General features: G+C 52.3%; 1 protein-coding gene across 11 annotated transcripts in view; it reads right to left on the reverse strand.

The window, feature by feature from the left end:
- Positions 1-1,172: 1,172 nt before the first annotated feature.
- The window catches only part of ABCC8 (ATP binding cassette subfamily C member 8), an 85,463-nt gene continuing 59,132 nt past the window's right edge, over positions 1,173-27,503 (reverse strand). For 6 of the 11 annotated variants that reach the window (XM_030828860.1, XM_030828849.1, XM_030828852.1 and 3 more), the window contains exons 17-39: positions 25,418-25,453; positions 23,787-23,822; positions 22,997-23,095; positions 21,866-21,950; positions 21,138-21,218; positions 19,015-19,152; positions 16,928-17,053; positions 15,890-15,989; positions 15,422-15,663; positions 15,156-15,322; positions 14,034-14,103; positions 13,079-13,236; positions 10,920-11,012; positions 6,630-6,732; positions 5,962-6,075; positions 5,471-5,591; positions 5,194-5,324; positions 4,153-4,231; positions 3,911-4,019; positions 3,473-3,576; positions 2,563-2,696; positions 1,986-2,048; positions 1,173-1,416 (exon numbers count right to left, since the gene is read on the reverse strand). In XM_030828860.1, the coding sequence (XP_030684720.1) occupies positions 1,279-1,416; positions 1,986-2,048; positions 2,563-2,696; positions 3,473-3,576; positions 3,911-4,019; positions 4,153-4,231; positions 5,194-5,324; positions 5,471-5,591; positions 5,962-6,075; positions 6,630-6,732; positions 10,920-11,012; positions 13,079-13,236; positions 14,034-14,103; positions 15,156-15,322; positions 15,422-15,663; positions 15,890-15,989; positions 16,928-17,053; positions 19,015-19,152; positions 21,138-21,218; positions 21,866-21,950; positions 22,997-23,095; positions 23,787-23,822; positions 25,418-25,453 (2,527 nt within the window). In that variant the 3' untranslated portion in view covers positions 1,173-1,278. The remainder of the gene's footprint in view (positions 1,417-1,985; positions 2,049-2,562; positions 2,697-3,472; positions 3,577-3,910; positions 4,020-4,152; positions 4,232-5,193; positions 5,325-5,470; positions 5,592-5,961; positions 6,076-6,629; positions 6,733-10,919; positions 11,013-13,078; positions 13,237-14,033; positions 14,104-15,155; positions 15,323-15,421; positions 15,664-15,889; positions 15,990-16,927; positions 17,054-19,014; positions 19,153-21,137; positions 21,219-21,865; positions 21,951-22,996; positions 23,096-23,786; positions 23,823-25,417; positions 25,454-27,503) is intronic. The other 5 variants (XM_030828851.1, XM_030828859.1, XM_030828857.1 and 2 more) reach the window with 2 other exon arrangements.

Consider the following 27,503-nt stretch of genomic DNA (forward strand, 5'->3'; position numbering starts at 1 on the left):
GTGCACTCTTGTTTCGTGATGCAGAGGAAGTCAGGACAGCTGCTGTTTTAGTCTCCCTGGTGTCTGGGCTCCAGCGTCTCCCAGACACCACCTGGCTGACCTGTGGCTCATGCACTGTGCTTTCTCTCTGAAGGACCACCCTTCTGCTTCTGAATGCCCCTGCTTGGGGGATGGAGATGGAGACATGATCCAGGCCTAGCCAGCCAGTGTATGCCACCCCTCTGATCACAGTGGGGTGGGGATGGGAATGTGATCCAAGTTGATCCACTGAGATTTGCTCCCAAGCTTTTGCTGGAACTATTGGGAAGGAGTATCTGTTTTGCCTCTTGGGTTGCCTTGGGGCAGGATGTAAGCTGGACCTGCTAGTGGCCATCTGTCATAAGGAAAGGAGAGGAAAATGGAACCCAGAAAGGAAGACACATCCCAGATGGATGTCAAACACCTGGATCCAGCCATGCTTGAAGTGGTATACCTCTTAGCCTTGTCGGTCACATATTCAATAAATTCAGTTTCTGCTTAGATTACTTTGAATTGGGTTCCTGTCATTTGCAATTGAAATAGTGTTAATCCAGATTTTAATTCAAGAATGAAAGTGAGAAGAAAGGAGACCAAGCTGTATGGAGATCTGTTACCTTATCTGATAAGCTCATTGCAGAAATGCTATCACCCTTGCTATGGACATAATTGTGTCCTGCCAAATTCACAGGTTGAAGCCTAATCCTACAATGTAACTGTATTTGGAAATAGGGCCTGTGAGGAGATAATTACGGTTTAATGAGGTCATAGGGTGGGGCCCTAATCCAGTATGAGTGGTGTCCTTTGAAGACAAGAGAGAGAAAGCAGGGATGCATGTGCACAGAGCAAAGGCCATGTGAGCATACAGCCAGAAGGCAGCCATCTGCAAGCCAAGGAGAGAGGCCTCAGGAGAAACCAAACCTGCCAACACCTTAATCCCAGACTTCAGCCTCCAGAACTGTGAGAAAAAAAGTCTGTTTTAAAGCCACCCAGTCTGTGATATGTTGTTGTGGCAGCCTGGCTAATAGAGGCCTCATTTCACAGGTAAGGAAGCAGGCTTTTGCTCACACAGCTTCTGCCTGATGCCAAAGCCAGGCTGGTTCTACTGAACCCACCATCCACCGCCAGCCCCTGCCCACCAGACTCAGGGCCTCTAGTAGGAAATAATCAAATCTATTTATTTACAAGTGATTTACAGTTAGAAAACCCAGGCAGGGGTATGGGCAGGGTCTGAGTGTGGGATGGCACTTGGGCTCTGGCAGGTCACTTGTCTGCACGGACGAAGGAGGCGAAGACACTGTCCTTCCGGCTGAGCAGCTTCTCTGGCTTATCAAACTCAAGGATGGCACCCCGCTTCAGGACGATCACCAGGTCTGCACTCAGGATGGTGTGCACTCGATGCTGGGCAGGGCAGGAGGGGGCGGGTCAGGATGGTGGGAACACCACCCGCAGTGGGGGCCACAGCTGAGGGCAGCCCTCCTTGCAGCTTGGAGGAGGAGGATGAGGCATGTGGCTGGAATGTCCTGTCACTGTGGGGACTGCACTTTCCTGGGGTGGATGTGACTACAAGCTCTCCATCTGCTAATACCACCCTTCTCTCCTCTCCAAGTCCCAACTCTACCCCACCTCCAGGCTTCAAGGCTCAGAGACCCTCCACAACCCCTCCCCCACTTCCTATGGAGAAGTAACCCCAGCCTAACATACAAGGCCTTGGGACAGGGGCAGACCTTGGAACCTGGAGAAGGAGAGGGGAGGTCTGAGGGAAGTACAGTGGCAAAACCCCCCACCCCAAATCCTGCAACCCAGGCTCCCTGCATGCTCTCCAGACCCCTTGCCCTGAACTGCCTTCTTCAAGGTTCTTTCTTGATTACTGGGACCAGGCAAACCCAGGGGCTGTGCAATGATGACAGCCACAAGAGGCCAGTCCTGTCCCTGGGTGTCCCTCTGCACCCCATCAATGGACCCCTTACCGCGATGGTGACCACAGTGCGGTCTGCGAAGGCTGTCATCACCACCTTTTGGAGGATGTTTTCCTGCCAAGTGGGGGCAACAGCTGTTGACTCACCTGCCCAGTGGCTGGGGTCTGGCCTGGCTTGGGGGATGTGGAGCCCAGGTTTGTGGCTCAGCTCCCATCTGACCCCGATCCTAGTCCCACCCCCACCCCACAGGACTGAACAGGTTCCCAGCACTCAGTGACTGGACTCAGCCTGTTGGGAGCTCAGCTCTGTGTGTATATGTAGGGTGTGGTTGTGGCTGTGTGTGTGCTGTTGTGATAGGTGACAGTGTGAAGTCTGTGTGGGTCTGTGTGTGCAGCTTATGTGTGTGTTTGCGTAGTGTTTTTGTGTGTGCGTGTGTGTGTGTGTGTAACATTCCTTAAAACTAGACAGAGTCAGGGTCCCCCCAGCTCTTTTCATTTTCTGCGTGCGACACATAGCATTTGATGTTAAAGGCAACTTGAGCCTCAGGACTATTTCGTGCAAATTTCTCCCTAGCATCCCACTAAACCCTTTCCAAGACCACGGTCCCATGGAGGTGCCCAGGACCAACCGTGGCCATGTCAATGGAAGCCGTGGCCTCATCCATGATGAAGATGCTGGTCTTCCTCACGAAGGCCCGGGCCAGGCAGAACAGCTGCCTCTGCCCCTGGCTGAAATTCTCCCCGCCTTCTGTGATGATGGCATCTGAAAACAGCCCGGGGAGATGAAGTAGGACTGAGTTAATCTTGTGCTGTGAGTGGAGCAGATGGGATGGCTTGGGGGGCTGTTGGAAAATGTGTGTATGGGGGCAAATAGGTGGGTGTGTGTCCAAGAGCGCAGGCATGTGCAGGGCTGGTGCAACTGACACAACAATGTGGAGGCTGTCTGCAGGGACTGCAACGAGAAGGGCACCCCTGGAGGTGTGTGCTGCTGTGGCCCTGGGCAGCTCTGGGAGGGGGCATGCACACTGAGTGGTGCACTGAGTGTGTATGTAGTGTGGGCCTTGGTAGGGTGATTCATTGAAACCAAGGCTTGGCCACCCCCAATGCTCCAGGAGCTGCGGCAAATATACCAAGGCTTTGCCAATCACCGGTGGCCTTGATGAGTGACCTGTGTCTATGATTGCCCAGTCCATCTTCTTCTCCCCTAAGGCAGAACTGGGCATGCAGGTGGATGGGGCAGGGCAGGGCTGAAGATGCCCCCGTGGCATGGGGGACTTGCAATCTCTGTCTCACAAGGATCCCTCACTGTACCCGCTGTACCCTGCAGAAGGAGCCAGACCCTGAAATGACCAGTTGTGTGACCTGGGGCAAGACACCTGACCTCTCTGGGCCCTCGTATAGTGAGAAGTAGGACTAAATGGTCCTGCTGGGCTTCAAACTCCAAACTTGGGGCAAACCTGAGACACAGGCTTCTGTCTGCCATCCTTACAGGGTCCTTGAGTGCCCAACCAACCCAGCTGCATAGCCAGGAGTAGTTACCGAGGCCTCCTGGCAGTGCCTTCACCACCAGCTTCAGCTGGGCGATTTCCAGGGCCTCCCACAGCGTGCTATCTGAGCACTTCCTCTCAGGGTCCAGGTTAAATCTGGAAGTGGCACAGAAAGCCCCAGTAGGGAGGGAGCAGGGTCCTGCCTGCATCCCCAGGGGGCAAAGAGGGCAGTGAGCGAGAGTGGACTGAGTTGGAGGTCTGGCTGGGAGAAGCACCGAGGTGGTGGCAGTGGGTGGGGGACAGCATCTTAGACCCATGGGTGGGGGATCCCCTTCCAGAGCCTGCCTGGGCCTGATGGGATGGAGAAGGGCATGAGCAGGAAACACCTCTGGGATCCTGGTCTCCCCCAACCCCCTCCTCTTTGTGCTCCAGATCTGATGGAACTGAGCCGGCCTGGGGCTGGGTGGGCCTGAGGGGTGGTGGGGCTCACCGGATGGTGCCGCTGAAGAGGACGGGGTCCTGCAGGATGATGGAGAGGCGTGAGCGCAGGGTGTGCAGCGGCAGTTTGGCGATGTCAATGCCATCAATGATGATGTGCCCTGCATGGGTCCCAATGAGGGTGCAGGGGAAGGTGGTGACTGCTGAGCCTCCTGTCATGTCTGACCACGTGCCAGGGTTGAGGCCTCATCTGGTGGCTGTGGGTACACATGGGGTGCCCGCCTTACAACTCACCTTCGAATGTGTCCACCATGCGGAAGAAGGCAAGAGAGAAGGAGGACTTCCCACTGCCTGTGCGGCCGCAGATCCCGATCTGAAAAGAGAGAAGCAGGCACCGCTGCTGGGGCTCTGGGGCTGCTGGGAGTAGCCTCTATGCTAGCTCTGGGTGTGTGTGCAGGTGTGGGAGGTCACAGGATTTCTTTTTGGCCTGGTTTTCTGACCAACTTCTCTTTGGGCACCACAGATTTGGGCTTGTTTCCTGCAGTGGGTCCAGAGAGGGCTCACACAGGGACCAGCATGCAAGTGCCTTGGTGTGGGTCTGGGTGTGCAAGGTACTTGGCTGAAGGAGAGCTGGGGGGCACTGGTGTGTCTCTATGGGCATGGGTGTGGCAGGAGGACACAGGGGCAGCTGAGAGTGGTATGCAGGGATGTGTCTGTGTGCCCCGCCTTACAATGGAGCCACCTCTGATCCCATTGCTTCCTGGCACTTGGGTACCAACAGAAATTGCAATACGGAGACAGAGATAGTGACATAGAAGGATGAGAGAGGCAGGGACAGAGGTACATCCCAAGGTCAGAGAATGACATGGACAGCCACAACAAAGTGAGACAGAGACAAAGAGACAGAGGGGGAAACGAGAGGAGAGCTGGGCCAGGGCCATAGGCAGGGGCTCACTCCCAGTACAAGGGTGGCCTTGCTGTCTGCCCCCAGGTCCCCGCCCTGAAGCTCAGGGGCAGTGCCCTAGGGAAAGCCCCTGACCATTCACAGAGAGGGAGGCCCTGACAAAGCCTGTGTGAGCTGGGGGAGTCCAGAGTGTCGGTCTCCTTGGTGGATGAGTGAGAAGACAAGGCCTGAGGGCAGCACTGGGGGAAGGGAATAGAGGGAGAGGAAAGATGGGCCCCCACAGGCCCAGGGCAGGAGACTGCGATGTCTGAATAGTGAGAGGCCTCGGCCCTGGAGGGCCACGAGGTGACTGTGAAGCCGTCCAGCTCCATGCATGCCCCATCCCCTGCTCACGCCTGTCCTGCAGCATTGGGTTGGGCCCGTACTCTGACCTTCTGTCCAGGGGAGATGAGGGCGTTGACGTGCTTCAGCACCGGCTTCAGAGAGCTGTCGTAGCGCACGCTCAGGTTCTGGATCTGGATCTTCCCTTGGTCCGGCCAGTTCTTTGGGATCAGCGATGGTGCTGGGGGCCGGGCTGGGCTCAGCCACCAGGCGTGGGCCACAGCTAGCATCTGAAAGTGCCACCCCATCCCCAGGCTCCCTTTTGGCCCCCAACCCAGACACACTCCTCCTTGGACTCTTCCTCACCCCTCTCCCTGAGCCCCTCACCCAGAAGCCCCTCGTAGCTCTCTGCCTCGGTTTTCAGGAGCCCATGGATGCGCTTCACAGCCCCCAGCTGGAGCTCCATGTCTGCCAGGTTCCTCACCATCCAGTTGAGGTAGTTGGAGACCTGTGGGGAGCAAGCCAGTGGCGCACACTCCATGGTCGCTTAGTTCTGTCCTCAGCCACCAGAATGGCTCTTCTTAAGGCTGGAGAGAGGCCAGGGCCCCAGATCCCTTTTGCTGCCATCCACTGCCTGCTCAGAGCAGCCCTCCCTGGAGGCACAGGGAGGGTCAGCCATGTGGTTCCCCAACCTCCGCCTGTCTGGGGCCTGGGCCCTGGGGCCTGCCGGTCAGCCTTCCTGCCCACACTGTCCCTCTGGCATCAGATGCAAATGAACTTGGGGTAAGGCCTGGGGGTGTCTCATGTCTCCAGTGAGGAAGATGCTCCGGGAGTGCTGGTGTCTGACCCCTCCTCTGCCCTAGCCCACTGCCGCTCACCATCAGGGCGTAGGTGAGGCCCAGGCCCACCAGGCCAGCAGAGAGCTCCCTGTGCAGGGAGTTGGAGATGGAGGTCACCGCCGCAATGAGCACCACACACGCACCGATGTACTCCTGGGGAGGGAGAGGAGCTGGCCTGGGTGCTCAGGGGTTAGAGCTACAGGCCCCTGTTCCACCTCACTCCCTTTCGGGGCAGAGAGCAGCTCAGCCAGGCCTCCACTCCAGCCCTGCAACTCACGCACACATCATCAGACACACACAAGGGCTGCAAAGTCTGGAGCCCCAGGAGCTAACATGTCCCACAAGCTCATGCTCCCCCACCCCCTAGCCCCTGCACACCCTTTAACACGCATGCCTCAGCTGGCCCACCAACACACGCAACGTGGGTATCATATGACCCACTGCAGATCCACATTCACCACAACTATTCTTGCCACTGGCACACACCTCAGATACACATGCCTCCAGGCAGTGATATGGGGAAAAGGAGTGCAGGCTAGACACTAGGAGGACCACCAGAGCTGGGAGAAGCAAGAAGGCTTGGTGTCCACACGATCTGGTATCCTATCCTCTCTTTCATCCCCAGGTCCCTGTGTGCTTTTGCTCTGGCTCCACCCTCCTATCAGAAGCCCTCTGCAGGGGCCAGGGTAGAGGGGAATAGCACTTGCCATTCGGACTTCCAGCCATCTGTTGGCAGCTGTGAGGAAGAGGGAAGCAATGTTGTTGGAGTCTGTGTATTCAAGAAGCTTCTGCTGGAACCGGGCCTCATACCTGGAGGGAGGATGAGAAGCTCCTAAGGGAACAGTGTTGGTCCACATAGCTCCTAGGAGTCTCCCTACCTGCAGAGGGAGCCTCCAGGGCCTCTCCAGTCCCCAGACATGCCACCGTGGCCACTTCATGTAAGCTATCCCTCTCTGGAATGTCCACCCCGCTCCTTTCTGCTTATTCAAACCTGTCCAGAATCCCCACCTCCTCCAAACTCTTGTTTTCACCCCAAGACCCATTTTCTCTAGGTCTTTCCCATTATAATAAGGGGCACCTTCCTTTACCCAGTTTCTCACGCAGGAATCACCTGGATTCACATTCAGCCCCTTGGTAAGTCCTCTTATGTCTATCTCCAAAAGAGTCCTTGCCTCCCTCCCCCTCTATCCTGCTTCTCGCCCACCACAAACTCTCACCTGGACTACTGCATCAGCTCCCTGAATACATCTACCTGCTGTCTCCCTACAGTTCATGCTCCACACAGTGGCCGGCTTAATCTATCTAAATCGCAAACTGTCATCTCCCCCACTGTTTAGAACATTAATGATCTCCGGCCGGATGCAGTGACTCACCCCTGTAATCCCAGCACTTTGGGAGGCTGAGGTGGGCGGATCACCTGAGGTCAAGAGTTCAAGACCAGCCTGGCCAACATGGTGAAACTCTGTCTCTACTAAGAATACAAAAATTAGCTGGGCGTGGTGGTGCACACCTGTAATCCCAGCTACTTGGGAGGCTGAGGCAGGAGAATCGCTTGAACCCGGGAGGTGGAGGTTGCAGTGAGCCAAGATCACCCTGCTACACTCCAGCCTGGGTGACAGAGTAAGACTCTGCCTCAAAAAAAAAAAAAAAAAAAAAAAAAAGAATATTAATGACCTTCCACTGCTTATAGGATGAAGAACCCCCTCCTGCCAACCTAATTCCTGCCACAAACACCCCACACACTATGCTGCAGCCACTCAGCCTTTTAAAAGCTCTGTGACAATACTAAAGTCTTCCCTACCCCAGGGCCTTTGCACACAATATTCCCTTTTCCTGGAAGGCTTTTGCCCTTGCTCTTCATAAGGCTGGCTCAACTCAACCTTCAGGCCTTACCTTAAATGCTGCCTCCTCAGAGAGGCTCTTCCTGGCCACTACCTTACTATAAAGTAGGTTTCCCCTATTATTGTCTGCAACCTGCTTGCTCCACAGTATCTGCTTTACATGCATTTCTCTAGCTGTTTATAATCATCTCCCTCAATAGACTGCAAATTCCATGAAGATGTTTTATTCACCAATGTACCCCAGCACCTGCCACTATCAATAAATATTTGTTGGATGAATACATGGCACTCCCCTGACCCTCTGAAATGGATGGAATCTCTCTGTACAGGGAACTCTGGAGGTTTCTTTCTCATCCTTAGGTCCTCATCATGTTTTCCCTGAGTTACTGCGCATGGACCTGCCTCCTCTCTCTGATCAGCTTGGGCTGCCGTCATCACTCTCCTTGGCTGCTTCCCTCAGACCTTGCTTACATAGGCCCGGCCCAGAGGAGATGCAGGAGCGCTTGTTTGATGATGGAGGAAGGAACAAAAGAAAAGCTGCCGCATCATCGCTGGTTTGATAGGACCAAACTCAGGGGACACGGAGGCACCCAAGACGTACCTTACTGGGCATTTGCTTTTCACCCTGGAAGGCGTTAGTTCAGCTTTGATTGTCTCTGGGTGGAGAGAGGGCATGTGTCTGAGGGGACTGAAGGGAGGCTCTGAGGTGGGAGAGAGCATGCTACTGCACACCCCCAGGGTGGAGATGTGTGGGAGGGTGACGTGTCTGCGATGAGTGTGAAACCATGCCTGAAGGGTTTGAGTAAGCGCATGTCAAAGGTGTGTGTGCGTCAGGGCATGTGCGCATCATAGGAGTGTGAGGCGCTCAGCGTATGTGGGTCTCAGGACTGTGTGAGTTGAGCATCGGCAAGTGTGAGATGGGAGCTTCTGCCACAGGCGTGCGACAGTGTGTCTGAAGACTAGAAAAGAGCCCCAGCCTCGGAGCCATGTAAACCCAGGTTGGAGCCTGAACGTCACAACTTCCTGGCTGTGTATCAGGATTGAGACTCAGTTTTCTCATGAAAAAAATGGGGAAGTGATAGTTCCTACATGAGCGAAAACAACCCCCAAGCCTGCCACTGAGCCCAGTGCTGGGCGCTCTTGAAACTCTTTCGGGAAAAAATAAGATCTCTTAGGAAAGCCCAGAAGGTCAGGCAAACCTGGGTTCCAAGCTCAGCGCCAGCCCCCACAGCCTGTGTGACCTTGGATTGATTACCCAGCCTCTCTGGGTCGCTTCTGCATCTGGAGAATGTGGCGACTCGTACCTATGTTATGCGGTTCTTGTGAGGATTAAATGTAATAATGCACATACAACACTTAGCACGGTGCCTGGTATGTAGCAAGTGGGCAATCAATAAATGCTAATAGCTCTCAACAGGCTGCTGGGTTAAAGCCAATGCATTAAACTTGTACGGGGTTGATTAAAAAGCCTTTCATTCAAATTTAAAAATCATTCACTGTGTCAGTAGGGTGTGGAAGACCTCACTGGGTAGCAGTGGCTCTGGCTGACCACAGGTTTGGCCTGATCTGAGGCTGCATACAGGAAGCTGGGATCTGCACACAAGGGGCTCTGGCCCACTCTAGAAGAGTCACCATCTCTCTACCCCAGGGCCCTCTGAGACACCAATTTAGAGAGGGAAATCACCAAAACTTAGAGGCAAGGCTAGGCTCAGTAATGTCGAGGGACCTGGAAGTTGAAGGAACAGGAGAAGTTCAGGCTTGAGAAGAGGAGGCTGGGAGGAGACTCGAGTCATAATCCAGTCCTCAGGGAGCTTCTTTGTGGAAGACACAGCACAGGCTTGTCCAGGAGCAAGGGATGTCCAGGGAGCAGCGCCAAGGCCAGGGCAGAGCTTTGCTCTGCTCTTCTTTACTTAGACAAGATCCCTAAGAGGTGGATTTCCACTGGCCCTAGGTGCTCCAGGGAGTGGGCACAGGGGCCTGGGTACATCTCCAGGGCCGAAGCTGGACTTCAGGGGTTGGGGGAGGAGATGTAAGCCTCTCTGGGCCCTTGGCTGATCCTTGTGCCCTGTGGTTACTCCTGGACACAGTGCTTGGTGTCTCATGGTTACTGTCACACTTCGTGCAGCTGTGCCACCCTAAAAATAACCCATTATCACTCTCTGGGTGAAGATGAGAAAAGAACCCAACTATGTGTGTCAGGGGTCCCTGGCCTCCCTGCCTGGAAGAGAGATGCCTCTGGAGATCAGACAGACTTTTGGGGAGTAGGGAACAACAGCTTCCTTCACTCCCCAGGCAGCCTCAGATGCTCCTGTCCACCCCAACATCATCACTCAGGGTAGTGAGATGATGGCAGGGACACTGGAGTTTTCAGGAATTCCTCAGCCTGGTGAACTCCTGGCCCTCCTTTGAGTCCTAGTTCTGATGACACCTCTGGTACAAAAACCTTCCCTGACTGTCTCTCTTCTATGCTCCCACAGCCCTTGAATCCGCTTTTTTCGGAGTACTTGTCACATGGGTTCATCCTGGCCTGCTCAAAGTCTGGGCTGTAAACGCCTGCAGGGCAGCGGCTTATTTGACTCATCTTTTTAGTGCCTGGCATGGGGCTTAACACATGGTCGGGGCTTAGTAAACGTTTGTTGCATGAACAAATAGGTTCAAGTCTGGCTTTGTGGCACCTTACGCAGAGAGGGTAGAGAACGTCTCTGCGCCTCAGTTTCCTTATCTGTGCAATGGCAATGACCATTCTCAGCACCGAGGGTTACGGTGCAGAATGAGTGGGATTGGCCTGTACAGTACTCAGCATAGTGTTTGGCACACAGGGGCTCCTTAATAAAAGAAGGGTGGCCCACACCTAAGGCCCTTTCTAGAATTGATACATGAAGACTTGTCCCAGCTTTGTTTCTTTTCATGCTCTGCCTCACAGAGGCCCTGGGCTTGTCTACAGAGCTGGAATTTTCCTCTCTAGAACATTCAGTGGGAGCCCACCTGGCCTGTCTCTGCTGGTGGATATCCCTTGGGCCTTGGGGCCTGAGGCAGCTTGAGAGAGAACGTGTCCTTGGCCTTCCCAAGTGGAGTCCTGAGAATCAAATCTCATGGCCTGTGCCCCCTGGCCCCACCCCTGTTCCACTCCTACCTTGGGGGAATATGGACTCGTACCTGAAGGCCCGGATGGTGGTGAGCCCTTCCACGGTTTCGGCAAAGTGTGAGAGAAGTGGAAGCTGGGTGGTGTCATCCAGCTGCTGCAGGTCCCTGTGGCGGGGAACAGAGTGGAATAGTTAAGAGGGCAGGCTCAGGGCTCGGCCTGGGCCTGAAACCTAGCTCCACCTGCTACCGCTGTGTGGGTGAATGGCCTCACCTCTCTAGGCCTCAGCTTCTTACCCCGTGAAGGGAAGACAATGCCACCAGCCCACTGAGCTTTTGTGAGCACTGAATGAGATCGTTTATGTACAATGCTTAGACACAGCCTGATGTGGGGCACAGTTACTGCTGTCCTGGGCATTGTCCACCCCAGGTCGCCATCTGTGCCTGTACTTCTGCTGCACAGCCTGGAGGTGAGCTAAGGCTGGGCAGGCAGTGTTAGTTCCATTTTACAGGTGAACAATCTGAACCTTGAAACAGCTGGCCAAAGGAACAGAAGACCAAACTCAAAGCGTTCAACCCCGTCTTCCGCTTACCCCATCAAGGAGCTCTTTAGACCCTGGCCAGTGATGTGCTGAAATGATAGGTTTCATCTCGGGGTAAGGCCAGAGGTTTCCATGGCAACAGAATTGCCTCCTGCTCCCCAAAGCTGCACCTTGACAAGCACATCAGTGCCAGGGAGGTCAGTTTGGGATGCAGGAAGTTGATTTGCCTGATAAACCATTTCCGGGGTCAGACTGGGTGCCAGAGAGACTGGGCTATTTCTTTGGCAGAAGAAATGAACTTTGCAGAACAGCTTGTGCAGCACTTTGAATTTTGTGAGTGTTAAAAAGCTATGTTGCTTGTGTGGGTGTCGGGCCATTCTGGATCATCCAGGCAAAAAGCTATTTATACAAATGTTGATCCTTTGGGGCAGGTAATTGTGACCAAAATGCATCTAAATTTTATTATTGCTAATAAGTATCTTGACTCTAGTTTCTAGCCAACTATGTGCACTTGGGAAAGGTACTTAACCTTTCTGACCACAACCTGCAGTCAGAAATATATTTTATCCCACAAATCAGTACTCACACACCTACATGACCAAAACAAAGGTTTCATGAGGAAAGCTTGCTTTACTCTATGAATACAGTCTGATGTTTTCTGTTCTATTTCATTTTTTAAAAAATGCTGGTTGTGGCCGGGCGCGGTGGCTCACGCTTGTAATCCCAGCACTTTGGGAGGCCGAGGCAGGCGGATCACGAGGTCAGGAGATCGAGACCATGGTGAAACCCCGTCTCTACTAAAAAATACAAAAAATTAGCCGGGCGTGGTGGCAGGCGCCTGTAGTCCCAGCTACTCGGAGAGGCTGAGGCAGGAGAATGGCATGAACCCGGAACACGGGAGGCGGAGCTTGCAGTGAGCCAAGATTGCACCACTGCACTCCAGCCTGGGCGACAGAGCGAGACTCTGTCTCAAAAAAAAAAAAAAAAAAAAAAAATTGCTGGTTGTGATCCATGATATTGATTTCATGATTCACTGATGGGCTGTAATTGGCAGTTTGAGAAACACTGGCCTAGATGTTCTTTAAATTTTTTCCTACAATCCTTTGAATCTATGAGTTTAGCAGAATCACTCCCAGAAAGAACTCTCTAGAGAACATTCTTAGAAAATTTTGAGGAGGAAAGAGGCGTGCATGGATCCAAAGCTCATGAGGGCAAATGTGATCCATGAGAATGGCTGTGAGAGGCTCCCTCAAGTCAAGGCTTACAGCTACACTCTGGACTCAAGTGGGCTGGGAGATGTTATCATAACACTGCTTGAATCAGGTGCCCTCCGATTTCGTGCATCAGCAATCAGCCTGACCACTAGAATGATGCAACCCTCCTGGGAAGCATCTTGGCGAAATGAATGAAGGGCATAAAATGTGCATTTATCATGACCTAGCAATTCCAGTCCTGACCATATCTTCCCAGGAAATAATTCAGATGTCAACCTCAGTGTGTGCGTGTGTTGGCAGACTATTATATTAGGGTGGTGGAATAAGATGTGGATATTTCTATTTCCTTCATTTCTGTTTTTTGTTTTTATTTTTTGGAGGGGACATGACCCTACTACTTTTATAACGATGAGTCTAGCAAGTACACCAAACTGCACATTGCAAAGCACCTCCCACCCCTCACCCCTGAGGCCATCACCTGGACGCCACCCGGAAGTACTTCTGGATGAAGTAGCACACGATGGCCAGGGGCAAGAGGGCCACGAGGAACACAGGTGTGACATAGGAGATGACGGCCAGGGCTGAGACACAGAGCAGGGTGGAGCGGCTCAGGCACTCCAACGTGGATGGGATGTGCTGAGGGAGATGAGGGGGAGAGAGTGAGGTGAATTTTAGTTTTGACCGTGTTTAGAGTGCTACTGGCCGCCATGTTTTGCTCTCACTTTATTTTTTGATCCTTTATTTTTTTGAGACTGAGTCTCACTGTTGCCCAGACTAGAGTGCAGCAGCGTAATCTCGGCTCACGGCAGCCTCTGCCTCTCGGGTTCAAATGATTCTCCTGCCTCAGCTTCTCAAGTAGTTGGGATTACAGGCACCCGCCACAACACCTGGCTAATTTTTGTATTTTTAATAGAGAAGAGGTTTCATCATGTTGGCCATCAGGGCTGGTCTTGAACACCTGGCCTCAAGTGATCCAACTGCCTCCGCCTCCCAAAGTGCTGGGGTTACAGAAGTGAGCCACTGAGCCCAGCCTTGCTCTCACTTTATTATAGGCACATATCTCATCTCTCCAGCTACAAGGTAAACTCCCTGAGGTAGGAGTCAAGATTTTGTTTTCACGCCAGGCTGAATCAAAATGAATATTCTCCATACAATCAGCCACCTTGGTTCAGAATATGCTGGAATTTTACTAGAGAAAGCCAGTGGGATCTCAGGTGGAAGCTAAAGGGATCTGGTTTCCCTCAGCCTTACTATGAGGCTCCCACCAGGGAGGCCCCAGCCCTGAGGCAGCATTAGAATCGGATCGGGGACACTGGCTTCCTCCCAGAGGGCTGTGATCACCTGACTTGGGGAACCCAGCCTCAGACAGGAGAAGCCCCCAGGGGTCCAAGGTGTCTCTGGATGGGGGGAAAGTGTGGCACGGTCCTCTGTACCTGGTCAATGGTGTTACAGTCAGATGAAAATCTGTTCAGGATGCTCCCAAGGGGCGTGGTCTCAAAAAACCTAAGAGGCAGCCAGAGGAAGAGTTACTCATTTGTCCATTGATTTACTTCCTGTTTACTGAATGAGATAGTTACTTATTTCATGTAAGTGTCTCTGGAGTCATTCATGGGTCTGGCATCCTCTGCCAATTTGTAGACATCTGGCCTGTATCCCCGTGAATTCCTGCAGCTGCCCAAAAGGGCGCTGGCCTTTCGTTAGCCTTTCAGTTTCTCAAGCCCATCTGACCACTGCCGCCTTTCTCAGCTGCCAGCTCGGCCTGACTCAGCAGCTGTCCTCCTGGGACACAGAGTCCTCTCCAGAGGGACAACCTGCCAAGAGGAACAGGGCCCTGGGGACAGCCTGCCGGCTGGCTGACCCAGAGTCAGCCCAACCCCAACCAGGGAGTTTGAGAACTACAGAGCTGGGGCAAATAGACAGGAAATAAACTTGGAGGCCACATCTGTGGGCCACAGAAAACTCATGAGGCTGGAAAGTGAAAAGTGCAGTTAGATAGTGAAGTCTAGCCTCGACAAGGGGCCAGAAAACCTGTTTGCCTGTTGTGTTTTTAAACCAAGGTAGCCTACCAATTGGGCAGGGACAACTTTAAACCTCTTTGACATCAAGTGGTCTTTGAGATTTTTATCCATCCCATTATAGGAAATTATTAATAGAACAGCTACCTGTTCCCCCAGTGTTAAAACCTGAGGCTGACTGAGGGAGAGAGAGGGAGGGGAGGGCAGGGAGCTGAACTCATGGGTGGGGATGGGCAAATTACACCTGCTTAGGGAGGAGAAACCAATCTTCACTTGGACGTGCAGACGCTCACTTTAAAGGGCCATGGTGACAATTAGATGAGCTAACCACACACAATGCCTATCACAGTATCTGGCTGAGTAAATGCCAGTTTCTCCCTGCTTCTTGCACAAGGAGGGCACTTTTACACACACTGTCTCCTTGAGTCACCCCCACAAGCTTGTGACAAGTTGTATATCCCCATTTTATAGATGGGAAGACTAAGGCTCAGAGAACAGTGACTTGCTCACAGCCCCAGCCTGGCCAGGGGAGACGGGTACCTCATGGGGGCTAGGATGATCCGGTTTAGCAGGCTGCGGTGCAGTCTCTTGGCCACCTTCAGCCCTGTCCACTCCACAGTGACAGACGTGACGAGGCACAGCACAATGCCCAGGCTGCAGAGCACCGTGAACACCATGGCGTAGACAGTCTGGTCGAGGGTGCACTCCTTCACAGGCAGAGAGTGAGCTGGAGTCCCGGGGTGCCCATGGGCTCAGCCCTTCCCCCATCCCCACTCCCAGCCTCTGCCACGGGCCGCCAGTCACACCTGGCTGAGGGAGCAGTTCCTGACTGCAGGGGTCAGGGTCAGGGCGCTGTCGGTCCACTTGGCCAGCCAGTAGTCGATGGCCACCAGGACCATGTGCTTGAGCAGCTGTGAGAAGACCAACAGTGACAGGAGCAGGATGCCGGCGGAGGACAGGTACTTGGCACAGGCTCGCCATGGGATCTCAGCACGCTGGTGCAGCACGGACGACAGGTTGTCATCCTCCTCGCTCTCAGCTGCCTCCTCTGCAGGCCGCAAGAACCCACTCTGTGGCTACACATTTCCATCCCTCTGAGGGTGAATCAGGGGGCATTTTATCCCCACTTACTGAGGGGACAACGGGGGCACACAGAGGGAAGCCATTTAATCAAAGGCACACTACTGCACCACACCCAGAACCCTGAACCTCAGCCTTTCTGTGGCTGATCAGACCTCAGGCCATAATTACACTCCCAGTCCCATTGCCTGTACCTTCCTCCTCTTCCTCATCCTGCAGAAGGCCATCCCTCGAGGACATGGCACGAGATAGGCCCGGGGGTGGCTCTGTGGCTTTTCTCTCTGTGACAGTCTCCTAAAAGACAGATGTGGCCTGGGCAATGACTTCAGGGTATATGGTTGGTGGGGGAAGGGGAAGTTAAGGGGTAACTACTCTGGTGATGACCAATGTCAGGTTTCCACGTTGTCCCTGCCTGAGGGAGGGGCAGACAGACACACATTCATCTTGCCAGGATTTAATCCTTCCCCTTCATCAGATAATAGCACCCCCATATCCCTGTGGGGAACCACTCTTCCCCTATTTTTAGTCTCTGTGATTCAGGTGGATCTGGCTCCCAAAGTGGCACATGACCCAGGACAGACCAATCCTCACATTCCACATCCCTGGCCACAGTGATTTGTTCAGGGGTGGGCACATGACCAAACTGGATCAATGAGACTCAGCCCTGGGACTTTTGCTGAACTATGGCGAAAGAGGCACTTTTTTTCTGGCAGAGTTGTTGAGCTGGGAGAATGTAAACCTAAGACTGCTGGTGGCCCTCACTGATACCATGAGAATGGAGCCAATTTGAGGGGAGCTGAGCCAGTTTGAGGGGAGCAGAGCCAAGAGATGGGAGAAACAGATTTCTGATGACACTGACTACCTGGATCCAGCACACTTAAAGCTATGACACACCTGGACTTTTTGGTTTCATGGGTCAATAAATCCTTAACTCCCTCTTATTTTCTTTGCTCAGTTTTCTTTGCCAGTTTGAGTTGATTTTCTGAAACTTTGCAACTAAATGGTATCTGACTACCTCAGGATAAGGTGAAGGTGCCCACCTGATTCTGCCCTGGGCATCTGGCACAGGTACTGTCTCTCCTCTGGTAGGAGCCAGTTCATGCCCAGCTCCCACATCTGCCCTTTAGGGGGCTTCCTGGGGCAGTAAGGACAGGAAGACCTTTATGAGTTCAGGTTCTAGCAGAACCTTTGCATCCAGGGGTGGCTGCTTGGCCACCCCTGGATATACCCACCTTCTCCAGCTCTTGGTCCTGTCGGTTCATGAGGGTCTTCCAGTGCTCAAAGAGCTGGCACTCAGACCTCTGGAAGTCCTTGAGGGTACCCTCCCTCTGGATGGTGCCATCCTTCATGGCAATGATCTGGAAGGCAGCAACACACCTGGTTTGGGGGCTGGCTGGGGAGGAGTGGTGGTCACATCCCTCAATTGTGGAGTCTGAGATGGAGGTGGACACATCCCTTTCCTGACTACAAATGGCCTCCAGCTCATCTACTGCAAGTGGGCTGGTATTGATAACCTACCCCCACCAACATACTCCTAGGACCTAGAGTTCGGTACATCTGAGGGGTAATTCTCAATGGCTGGGTTTGCAGAGCAAATTAGTGCATCCTGCTCAAGCTGGCTGGTTACTCACAAGGACTCCACCCATGGCAGCGGCCATCATACACTAAGTGGGCTCATTGTACACTACCCTTAGCTCCTTTTGACGGTGGGTCTGGCAGCCTCCATGAGGGCTTAGCAAAGCACCTGCTGGTCTAAGTGTGTGTGGCCATGCCTCTTTGGAATCAATAAATCTTTTTTTTTTTTTTTTTGAGACAGGGTCTCACTCTGTTGCCTAGGCTGGGGTGCGATGGCACCATCTCAGCTCACTGCAATCTCTGCTTCCTGGCTCAAGCCATCCTCCTGCCTCAGCCTCCTGAGTAGCTGGGACCACAGGTACACGCCAGCATACCTGGCTAATTTTTTGATTTTTTTTTTTTTAATAGAGATAAGGTTTCACCATGTTGCCCCAAGCTGGTCTCGAACTCCTGGGCTCAAGCAATCCACCCGCCTTGGCCTCCCAAGGTGCTGGGATTACACGCATGAGCCACTGTGCCTAGCTCAATAAAACTTTTTATCTGGAACACTCGATGACACCATCACATAGACCTGCCATTAATTCAGACACCCACCCCTGCTGCCCTCACCCCCTCCCACCCTATGTTGGGGTTCAAGGGGCTTGAGAGTCCTGGTCACTGATTCCTCAAGGAACCCAGAACTTCTGTGTTCCTCAGGATTGTCCTGAACTACAAGGTATTGCCAAGGTCACTACAGAAACTCAGAAACAAACCTTTTGTATCTGTATATATATTTAAATCTTTGGGTCTTATCTTTGGGCCTTTTCTCTTTGGGTGATTTTCTTTGGGTCTTTTTTATGCTGGAGGGGGTCTCATCATACATGGAAGGAAGATTTATTTTGGGGAAAATAAGCAGAGCCATTTGGCACCGGCCTGAAGCTCAGAGAGGGCCTCCATTTTGGCTGTTGTTAGTAGAGGAGAATTTATATAGGAGTAGGCAGGAACTAGAGTTCAAAAGTCACATGATCTCCATCTTAAAAATCAGGTGCTTTCTAATAAATCAAAAAGTAATTATTTTCTACCTATTGAAGAGTATGGGAATTTAGTTAATGAGGGGTTTCACAACATTGGACTCTACTGATAATACTGAAGTTTCTTTCTTTCTTTCTTTCCTTTTTCAAATTTTCAGAGACAAGGCTGCAGTGGAGTGCAGTGGCATGATCATGGTTCACAGAAGCCTTAAACTTCTGGGCTCAAGTGATCCTCTTGTCTTGACCTCCCAAAGTGCTGGGATTACAGGTGTGAGCCACTGCGCCCAGCCTGAAGTTTCTATTACTACTGCTATTGTTTGGTTCCATATTTCCCATATGATTCCCGGGTGGGTGGTCATAGGGTGGGAAGATGGCTTTTCCATCCAAATGGGCACTCCCCATGACTGGGGGGATGGGTCATCAAAAGGGCAGGAATCAGAAGGTGAGAAGTGAGCACTTGATTATTCCTGAGACTTCTTGGTGCCAGCCTTGAGTGTACCATGGGGGGCCCAGGCCAGGATGGGGAGTGTCTGTGGGTCTAGATGATACCGAAGCCCTGGCCTGTACAGGGTCTCCCTGAAATACCCAGCATGCATAAAGCCATCCAGTGCTGGTCTCTTATGCTCTGTGGCCCTCAGCAGTTGCTACCAAGACAACAGATTGGTTCCCGCCAAGATGCCTGACAGCCTCCCCAGCCCTGCACCCTATAGCCTGACCCCTTTGTTCCCCCTCACCCAGTCTGCATGGGGCAGGTACTGTAGCTTGTGGGTCACTAGGACCACTGTCCTCTTGTCGTCCCGGAGAAGCTCAAGGATGCCGGCCTGCATTAAGTGGTCACTCAGATGGATATCCAGAGCTGAGAAGGGGTCATCCTGGGCAGAAGGGAGAGGAGGATAGAGGGTAGGGAAAGGCATGGCGGGGAGGGGTGACAATGAGTATAAAACCCATTAGAGTTCTATCAACTCTGGTCTAGGGACTGAAGCTAGTTAGCTGTGTGGCTTTGGACAACTCACCCAACCTCTCTGGGCCTTGGTTACCTCATCTTAAAATGGGGCAGTTGTCAGATATCACTCTCAAACAGATCTAATCACTTCACTGCCTGACTCCTGGACCTTCAACGGCTCCCCATCATCTCTAAAGTCAAACCCTGTGGGCTGGTGTTCCAGGTGCTCTATAACCTCTCGCTTTCCCTTCTAGACTCATGCTTCATCTGTGTTTTCCCAGCACTCTGCATTCCAGGTTCCTAGGAAGCCTGCCGTCTGGGCCTTCTCCTGAGCTGTTCCTCTGCCTGGAGCCCTGTTCTGCCTTTTGTCTGCCTTGTGAACTCCTACCCATCCTTCGCTCACCTAAGCACCAGTTCCTCCAGCATCCTGTCCTGACCCCCACGCCTACCCTTCCTTCCTCCCTATTCCCGTGACACTGGCGCAAAGCCAGATCTGATCATTGTTTGTCCATTCCTGATTATGGCACTCCCGAGAACTGAGACTTCTTGTGCCTGTGCCTGGCACAGAGTAGATGCTTCATAAACGTTTGCTGAAATAAAACGTCCACCTCACTTTTCTCTAGCAGGGTTGTTTAAATCTCATGAGAGATCGCGAATGCACCAATGCTTTGTAAAATGCTGTTCGTGTGTCAGACAGTAATGGAGACTATGAATCTTCCCACTATGAAGTGTCTTTAGTAAAGGAGTGCTTGTGCGTGTGGTGTAGGGAGAGGGGAGGGAATAAAGCTGGAATCAGAGACTTGAGCTTCCTTCTTCCAACTCCCTGTGCAAATGGCCTCCCTCTTTCCTTCTGTTTAATTGACTCTCCCTTTGAGGCTCTCCTCCAGGAAGCCCTCCCTGATTACTCCAGCCCTCACAGTTGTCTCCCTGGACAAAGCCCCCTCATAGTTTATGCCGCACAGTTTGGATTTGAACTGGGCTGGGCCTCTTGAACTGGGTGAGCTCTGTCTCCCTAATCAGATTCTAAATCTTTGAGGCCAAGGACTGGGTCTTAGAATTCTTCAGTGTCAGTCAAGGCATCTGACACAACAGAGCTTGACATGAAGTAGCGTAAGGATTGCGAATAAGTTTTTTTGTTCTTTTTTTTTTTGAGACAGAGACTCGCTCTGTCGCCCAGGCCGGAGTGCAGTGGCGCGATCTCAGCTCGCTGCAAGCTCCGCCTCCCGGGTTCACACCATTTTCCTGCCTCAGACTCCCAGGTAGCTGGGACTACAGGCACCCGCCACCACACCCGGCTAATTTTTTGTATTTTTAGTAGAGATTGGGTTTCACCGTCATAGCCAGGATGGTCTCAATCTCCCGACCTCGTGATCCGCCCACCTTGGCCTCCCAAAGTGCTGGGATAACAGGTGTGAGCCACCACGCCTGGCTTAGTTTTATCTCATGTTTGATGGCTAGTGGTTACCTGGAGTGCTGTGTTGAGAAGGATTCTGAAAATGAGTTAAGTTCCATGGGAAATAATGCTGTGAACAATTAGCAATGTCTGCCCTGGGCATAAGATGGGAAGTGGCAGCACACATTCTGTTATCAGCCATTCTTAAAGTCGGGCTGCATAAGCGTTGAGGGGTTGGGCTGTCCCACAGACAGGAAGCCTATAACTACAGCTTGCCTCTCCTCATTGGCTACTGCAGAGCTCAATCTGAAGTCTGCAATGGGTCATTTGTGCTATCCTTGCCTGCCTCAGTTTCCCTATCACTAGGATGATTAGGCAATATCTCTGGCAGGAGGGATTTACTCCTGGAGAGGGAGATTGTTGGATGATGGTGGGGTTGCGGGGAGGTGGAGGAGGGCAGTTAGGCCTGGGAGGCAGCCAGAGACCAGGACCCCAAGGGAACTGCCAGCTGGTACACTCACCAAGAAGACGACGTTGGCGTGCTGGTAGAGGGCTCGGGCCACACTGATTCGCTGGCGTTGACCACCAGACAGGTTGATGCCCTGTCACCAAAGAGGAGGAACAGATCATGCCCTCACCCATTCAGGGGACACAGTCCTGGCCCCTACTGGACTGTGAGCTCTTCGGGATGGAGGCCTGGCTCTATCCACTTCTTTGCCTGCTTCTCACCTTGCATAGAGAAGAAACTTGCACATGTTTACTGAATTCATTCAGAAGAGGGGAGCATGAGCCCCAAGTCTTTAAAGATTCATTGTGTAGGTGCTAGGGACCATCTGACTAGTACAAATAAAGACAGAGGCAGCAGGGATTTAAATCACACAAAAGGAGGACAGTCACAGGAGAATCCTATTCGTCTAAGCTTGTGGAGGGGACCCCATCTGGAGGATGAACAGGAACAATACAACCCCAGGCTGAGCACAGTGCTGTGTGGGCTCTCAGTGTATATCTGGGGCACAAATGAAGAAGATCCCCAGCCTGGGAGGACACTAAGCTGACCTTGCCCTCCAAGCAGGACTGAAAACCTGTCAAAGGACATCATCAAGGACATCGTGTTTGACCTTACTGCAGGCAACTCTTCAGCCTTCAACATCTCCTATTTCCTAGTTACCCACTGTCCCGAGTAGTGTCTCAGGGCATGGTAGGTTGGGGGTCCTGGCTTTGAAAAAGCCCCTCAGAGGCTGCTACTAACCCGTTCCCCAATCTGGGTCTGGTCTCCATGGGGCAGGATGTCGATGTCTGGCTGCAGAGAGCAGGCTTCAATGACCATCTTGTACCTGGCGTGGGTAGAGGCAGGGGATGCAGCTGGTCAGCCTGGTCAGAGTTGGCCCGAGCACTTGCAGAGGGTCATTAGTCTCTGGGTAGCTGTGCCCAGGATGAGCAATGGCTTTAATAGGCCTCCCGCTTGGGTGCAAGCAAACACCGTGTAAGCTTGAAAAGAGCTGAGGTCAGCACTTCACACAGTGTTTGGGCAGGTTAAATACTAGAAGGATGGAATTGGTTGGGAACAAATATGCAGAGTAAGTGATGAAAGGGCGCTCATGATCCCTGTGCAGTGGGAAAAGCTGCAGCTGGAGCCCGTGCTTGGGGCACTGCTAGGGAAAACCACCGCTGGTTGGTTTAGGCAGTAATGATGATGGCTGGTCAAATATTTGCCCAGCCTGTTCCTCTCATACTTCCCCGGCCAGCCCTTAGCCTGGGCAGGTGCCAGCCAGAGTTCATGGAGGCATCAGAGTATGTTGGTGACAAACATGTACTTAGGTGTTAGGCAGCTTTGCATTTGAGACCCATCTTGGTCACTTACTGGCTGGGTGGCCTTGGGTAAGTTACCTAACCTTTCTGAGACTTGGTTCTTCATCTGTAGTGTGGGAATAATAATAATACCTACCTACTGAGGTTGTTGTAAGCATGAGAGGAAATTCCGTGTACAAAGAGCTCGGCACTGTGCCTGGTATGTAGTAAGAGCTCAGTCGATGCTAGCCCTAACTATTATCATTGGAGGGAAAATAGTGCAGGAGCCAGGCGAATGGAGACTCGCAGAGAGAGCTCGCTAGCCCTCCCACCAGCTAGAGAAAAGGCGGCAGGGCTCTCTCCCTTCCCTCCGCTCCTGCCCTCTCCCCTATGGGAGCTGGATTGCCCCGATGCTCAGGCACACCTGGCCTCTCTCCAGGTGCACCATATGGAGAGGCTGGAGTGCAGATAAGCACCTGGGGAGTGAGATGGCTGGGTGTGGGTGATCGATGGAAGGGCCCGGAACTGAGGCAAGCTGGCCAGAGACAGTTCCTACCCTCCCCCATCCTGCCTCCCTCCGACAGGCTTTTACCGTTGTTTGTTGAAGGGACTCTCAAAGATGATGTTCTCCTCCACAGTGGCATTTAGCAGCCATGGTTTCTGCGAAGCATAGGCCACGGGGCCTCTCTTCCTGGAAAAAGCAGGGCAGGAGTAGGGGGTGCGGGAGGCATTCTCAGGGGCTTGTTCTCAGAGGCAGTTGTCAAGCTGATGGCTCAGATGGAGGCAAGGGGATGGGGAGGTGCAGTTGGTAGAAATCTGCTTAGTGTGGCCTCTGGTGGCCTTGCCTTCCCCCAGGCAGGTTTGAGAGGTCCAGGTCTCAGCTGACTGGGGCAGCAGGACCTCATCCCCTCCCTGCCCTACACCCAGCCTACCCCAGCCCTGCAGTCTGTTGTTCCTTATTCAGGGAGGAGCCCAAAAGTGTGACCAAACCAAGGGAACACTCAATTTCTGGCTTCCTCCCTCTCCGGGTAGCCCTCAAGCCATTGGACTTTGAAGTCGGCAGGTAATTCTCCAAATGGAGGAATTTTTTTTTTTTTAAAGCAGAGCCAAGGAAGCCACATTTTGAGTGATGTGGTTTTTGAAGAAAAAAGAAAAAAAAAGAGATCCCAGATAAAAATGATCTTATGTGAAGGGAGTAAATGGATGCACAGAAACAGCAGTAGCTCCCAAGCCACCTGGTGGAGCACAGGGGCCCTCCCTGGCCTCCCCAACACTGGGGCTGGGGTCTGGGGGCTGCCTGGCAGGGTGATGTGGCTCCCTTGGGCCTGAGAGCACCCTGGAGGGAGCTGACCCTGGAGGGCAATGTTCCCAGGACGCGGTACCTGATATCCAAGTCGGTCGCTGTCTCCCGCTCTGGGCTGCAGCAGGGGAGGAAAGGCACACTGAGCTCTCACGGGAGTGGACCATGTCCTCCAGGAAGATTCTGAGCTCCCTCCAACCCAACATGAGCATGCCTTTACAATCCCCGGGACCCAGTCTACAGCCACAAATGCTGCATGGAGAGGTGTGGAGAGTGGGGTGTGGCTATCTTGGGGAAGCCTCTGCTGCCTGACCACGTGGGTGTGTGAGGAGGGCCCTGGAGGACCCTGTTAAGAGAGAGAATGGGGAGAGGTGCCATTGGTGCAGGCTCTGGGGGGAAAACTTGTCAGGTCAGGGAGTATGAAGCCCACAGTGTGGCTCCTCCAGACCCAGCCTCTGCATTCAGGTTGGAATGAATAGACTGAGGTCTGAGGCTGCTACAGCTGCACAAACAGCTGGGGCAGGGAGTGCTCTGGACAGAGCCAGGCCAGGCCAGGCAGGCTGACACCAGCACCTCCACTCTGGGGGTGGAAACCCACAGCCCTGGAGCTGCGAGGGCTCCAGGCACGATCTGCAGCCCCATATGGCCCCATCAGAAGACAACCACAGAATGTGGGGGATCTGCCAGGGAAGATGTCAGGTGCAGTGCCATGTGCCTTGGACTGCCCAAGTTGCTCCCGTGTCAAATATTCTGCCACTCTGTTCTCATCCACACATGTGAACTTGTCACATGCCATGAGGTCTGATTTTTGGCTCAAGAAATACGATGATTACCATTACAGAGGCTGAGCCTGTCATCACATACTGACACTTGGGGACAAGGAGGGAGAAAGGGCAGAGAAAATATAGCAAAGTGAAGCCTCTTTGGTGTTTGAGAGCGAAGGCCAGAGGCTTAAACTTATTTACAAAGCTGAGCCAACCTTCCCACCCTGACTTCATACCACCTCTAGGGTATCTCGAGTGTTTTTGGGAGAGGTAAGGGGAGGGAAGGTTTTGAGGGACTCAGAGCCTCATTAATCTATATCACTTGGATTTTTTAGATTTGCACATGAACATAAAGCAACAAGACTGAATTTTCTGCCTGGCCTGAGGCACACCCATCTCCTTTTCTTACAGTCATATTTCTTAACTTTCTTTTCCATTGTCACCCATAGAACCTTTTTAGATATACTTTTTTCTGTCTTTCCTGTCACTTAAAAAAAAATCAGAGGTTTAGAAAACCTCTGAAACTAAAAGTACGTTCACAAGGTTGTGCAGCTATCACCACTATCTAATTCCAAAACATTTTTATCTTCCCCAAAGCAAATCCCATACACATTGGCAGTCCCTTCCCTCTCTCTCCCACCAGCCCCTGGCAATCGCTAATCTATTTTCTGACTCCATCCACCATGAAATTTCAGCACCACAGATACACTGGCATCTGTTTGGTACTTTGGACAGCCACAAAGCATTGCAATGTCTAAGTGTTTTCTGCCCCCCAAGAACCAAATTTTGCCCTCATTGAGAATGCAGGCCTTAACCCCATGTCTCTGAAAATATGTAGGCTGCACACCCCTGAATCCATACTCAGCGTTACCCACCCACAAGTCCCCCACCCCCACCCTGCCCCTTCCCTTTGTTGGGACCCACTTCTGGCCCAGTCCCAAGGCTGTACCTGGGGTCCTCTCCTGTTTCACTGTCCGGAAGGCTGCTGGGACACAAATGGGACAGACCAACACCAGTTAGTTCCCACCCCATTGCCTTTCCATCACATTGAGTTTTAGGGGAGAAGCAATCCCTCCCCCCTCCCCCCCACCCTCCCACCCACTCCCAGGGTTTCCAAATGGCCTCTGTGGGGTCAGAAAGCACTCTTCTCAGTCTCTGTCCCTCCCACAGCACCTGGATGGGTACCCTCCAAATGGCATGTGCTAAATCAGCGTTCCTGGCATTGACTCGGAGCAGCAGTGAGGCTGGCTGGGCATCAGGAGCATTTTATAGTTGGAATACTAAATCTCAGAGAGGGAAAGTGAGAGGACACAATCATTTCTTATAGTGTTTTCCAAACTGTGGATAGGGACCCAATCATTGGGTCTGGAATAAGTAGGCGGCAAGCGCATTTGAGGAAAAAGAAAAAAAAAATAGATGAAATCAGTGTGTACTGCACGTGGTACTGTATTTTTCGTGATTTTTTCTCTTGTTTATAAATGCATAAATATAGTGGACTGTAATGTCAAATGCTTTTCTTTTTTTTTTTTGAGACGGAGTCTCGCTCTGTCGCCCAGGCTGGAGTGCAGTGGCGCAATCTTGGCTCACTGCAAGCTCCGCCTCCCGGATTCACGCCATTCTCCTGCCTCAGCCTCTCTGAGTAGCTGGGACTACAGGCGTGGTATCGATCTCCTGACCTCGTGATCCGCCCGCCTCGGCCTCCCAAAGTGCTGGGATTACAAGCGTGAGCCACCGCGCTCGGCCCGTCAAATGCTTTTCATACTGTGGATTATGATAACTTAAAAAACACTGAGGCCGGGCGCGGTGGCTCACGCTTGTAATCCCAGCACTTTGGGAGGTCGAGGCGGGCGGATCACGAGGTCAGATCGAGACCATCCTGGCTAACATGGTGAAACCCCGTCTCTACTAAAAATACAAAAAATTAGCCGGGAGAGTTGGCGGGCGCCTGTAAGTCCCAGCTACTCGGGAGGCTGAGGCAGGAGAATGGCATAAACCCCAGGGGGCGGAGCCTGCAGTGAGCTGAAATCGCGCCACTGCACTCCAGCCTGGGCGACAGCGAGACTCCGTCTCAAAACAACAACAACAACAACAATAACAACAACAACAAACACTGAGTGAGGTGACTTGAATTGTGATGCCAATTTTTCCAGTGCTGTATCCCCTCCCCCAGGATACATCTCAACCTTCCAGAAGCAGCCCCTTGCCAATGAAATATATACTTCTGACATGAACATTTGGGGAAAAAATCTGCTTTATTTTCATACAGATCTTACTTTAATAATACTAAAAACAGCTAAAATTTATTGAACTTTTATAAGCACCATAGTAGTATTTTCTCTCTCTCTCTCTCTTTCTCTCTCTCTCTCTCAGGGTTTCACTCCTGTTGCCCAGGCTGGAGTACAATGGCGTGATCTCAGCTCACTGCAACCTTCACCTCCTGGGCTCAAGCGATCCTCCTGCCTTAGCCTCCTGAGTAGATGGGATTACAGGCAAGCACCACCATGCCTGACTAATTTTTGTATATTTTTTGTAGAGACAGGAGTCTCATTCCCTATGTTGCCCAGGCTGGTCTTGAACTCCTGGGCTCAAGCGATCCTCCAGCTTTGGCCTCCTAAAGTGCTGGGATTACAGGCAGTGAGCCACCGTGCTCAGCCAGTATTGTCTCTTTATAAAGCTCAAAATAACCATATGAAGGAGGTTTATTTTGATCGCCCTCACTTTACAGATAAAGAAAGTGAGGCTCAGAGAAAGGCTAAGTAACTTGCCCAAAGTCGCACAGCTAGTAAGTAGTGGAGAAAATAGCTCTGGCTCCAAAGTTCATACTCTTAAATGTCATGGTACATTACTCCCCTGTGATTTCCCATGCCATAACTCTGATAAATGACCCTTGTCAGGAGAACCAGGATGGACGAAATCAAGGATGGAAATGAGCCTGATGAAATCCCCCTCCTGCTGAGGGTCAGGACTGAATGAAGATTCTGATGGGTATGTAGTCCCCAGTCCCCTCTTTTCCTATTCTCTAATCTTTGTGGTCT

The sequence above is a fragment of the Nomascus leucogenys genome, chromosome 15 (assembly GCF_006542625.1).
Source record: "Nomascus leucogenys isolate Asia chromosome 15, Asia_NLE_v1, whole genome shotgun sequence".
In the NCBI taxonomy this organism is placed as follows: domain Eukaryota; kingdom Metazoa; phylum Chordata; class Mammalia; order Primates; family Hylobatidae; genus Nomascus; species Nomascus leucogenys.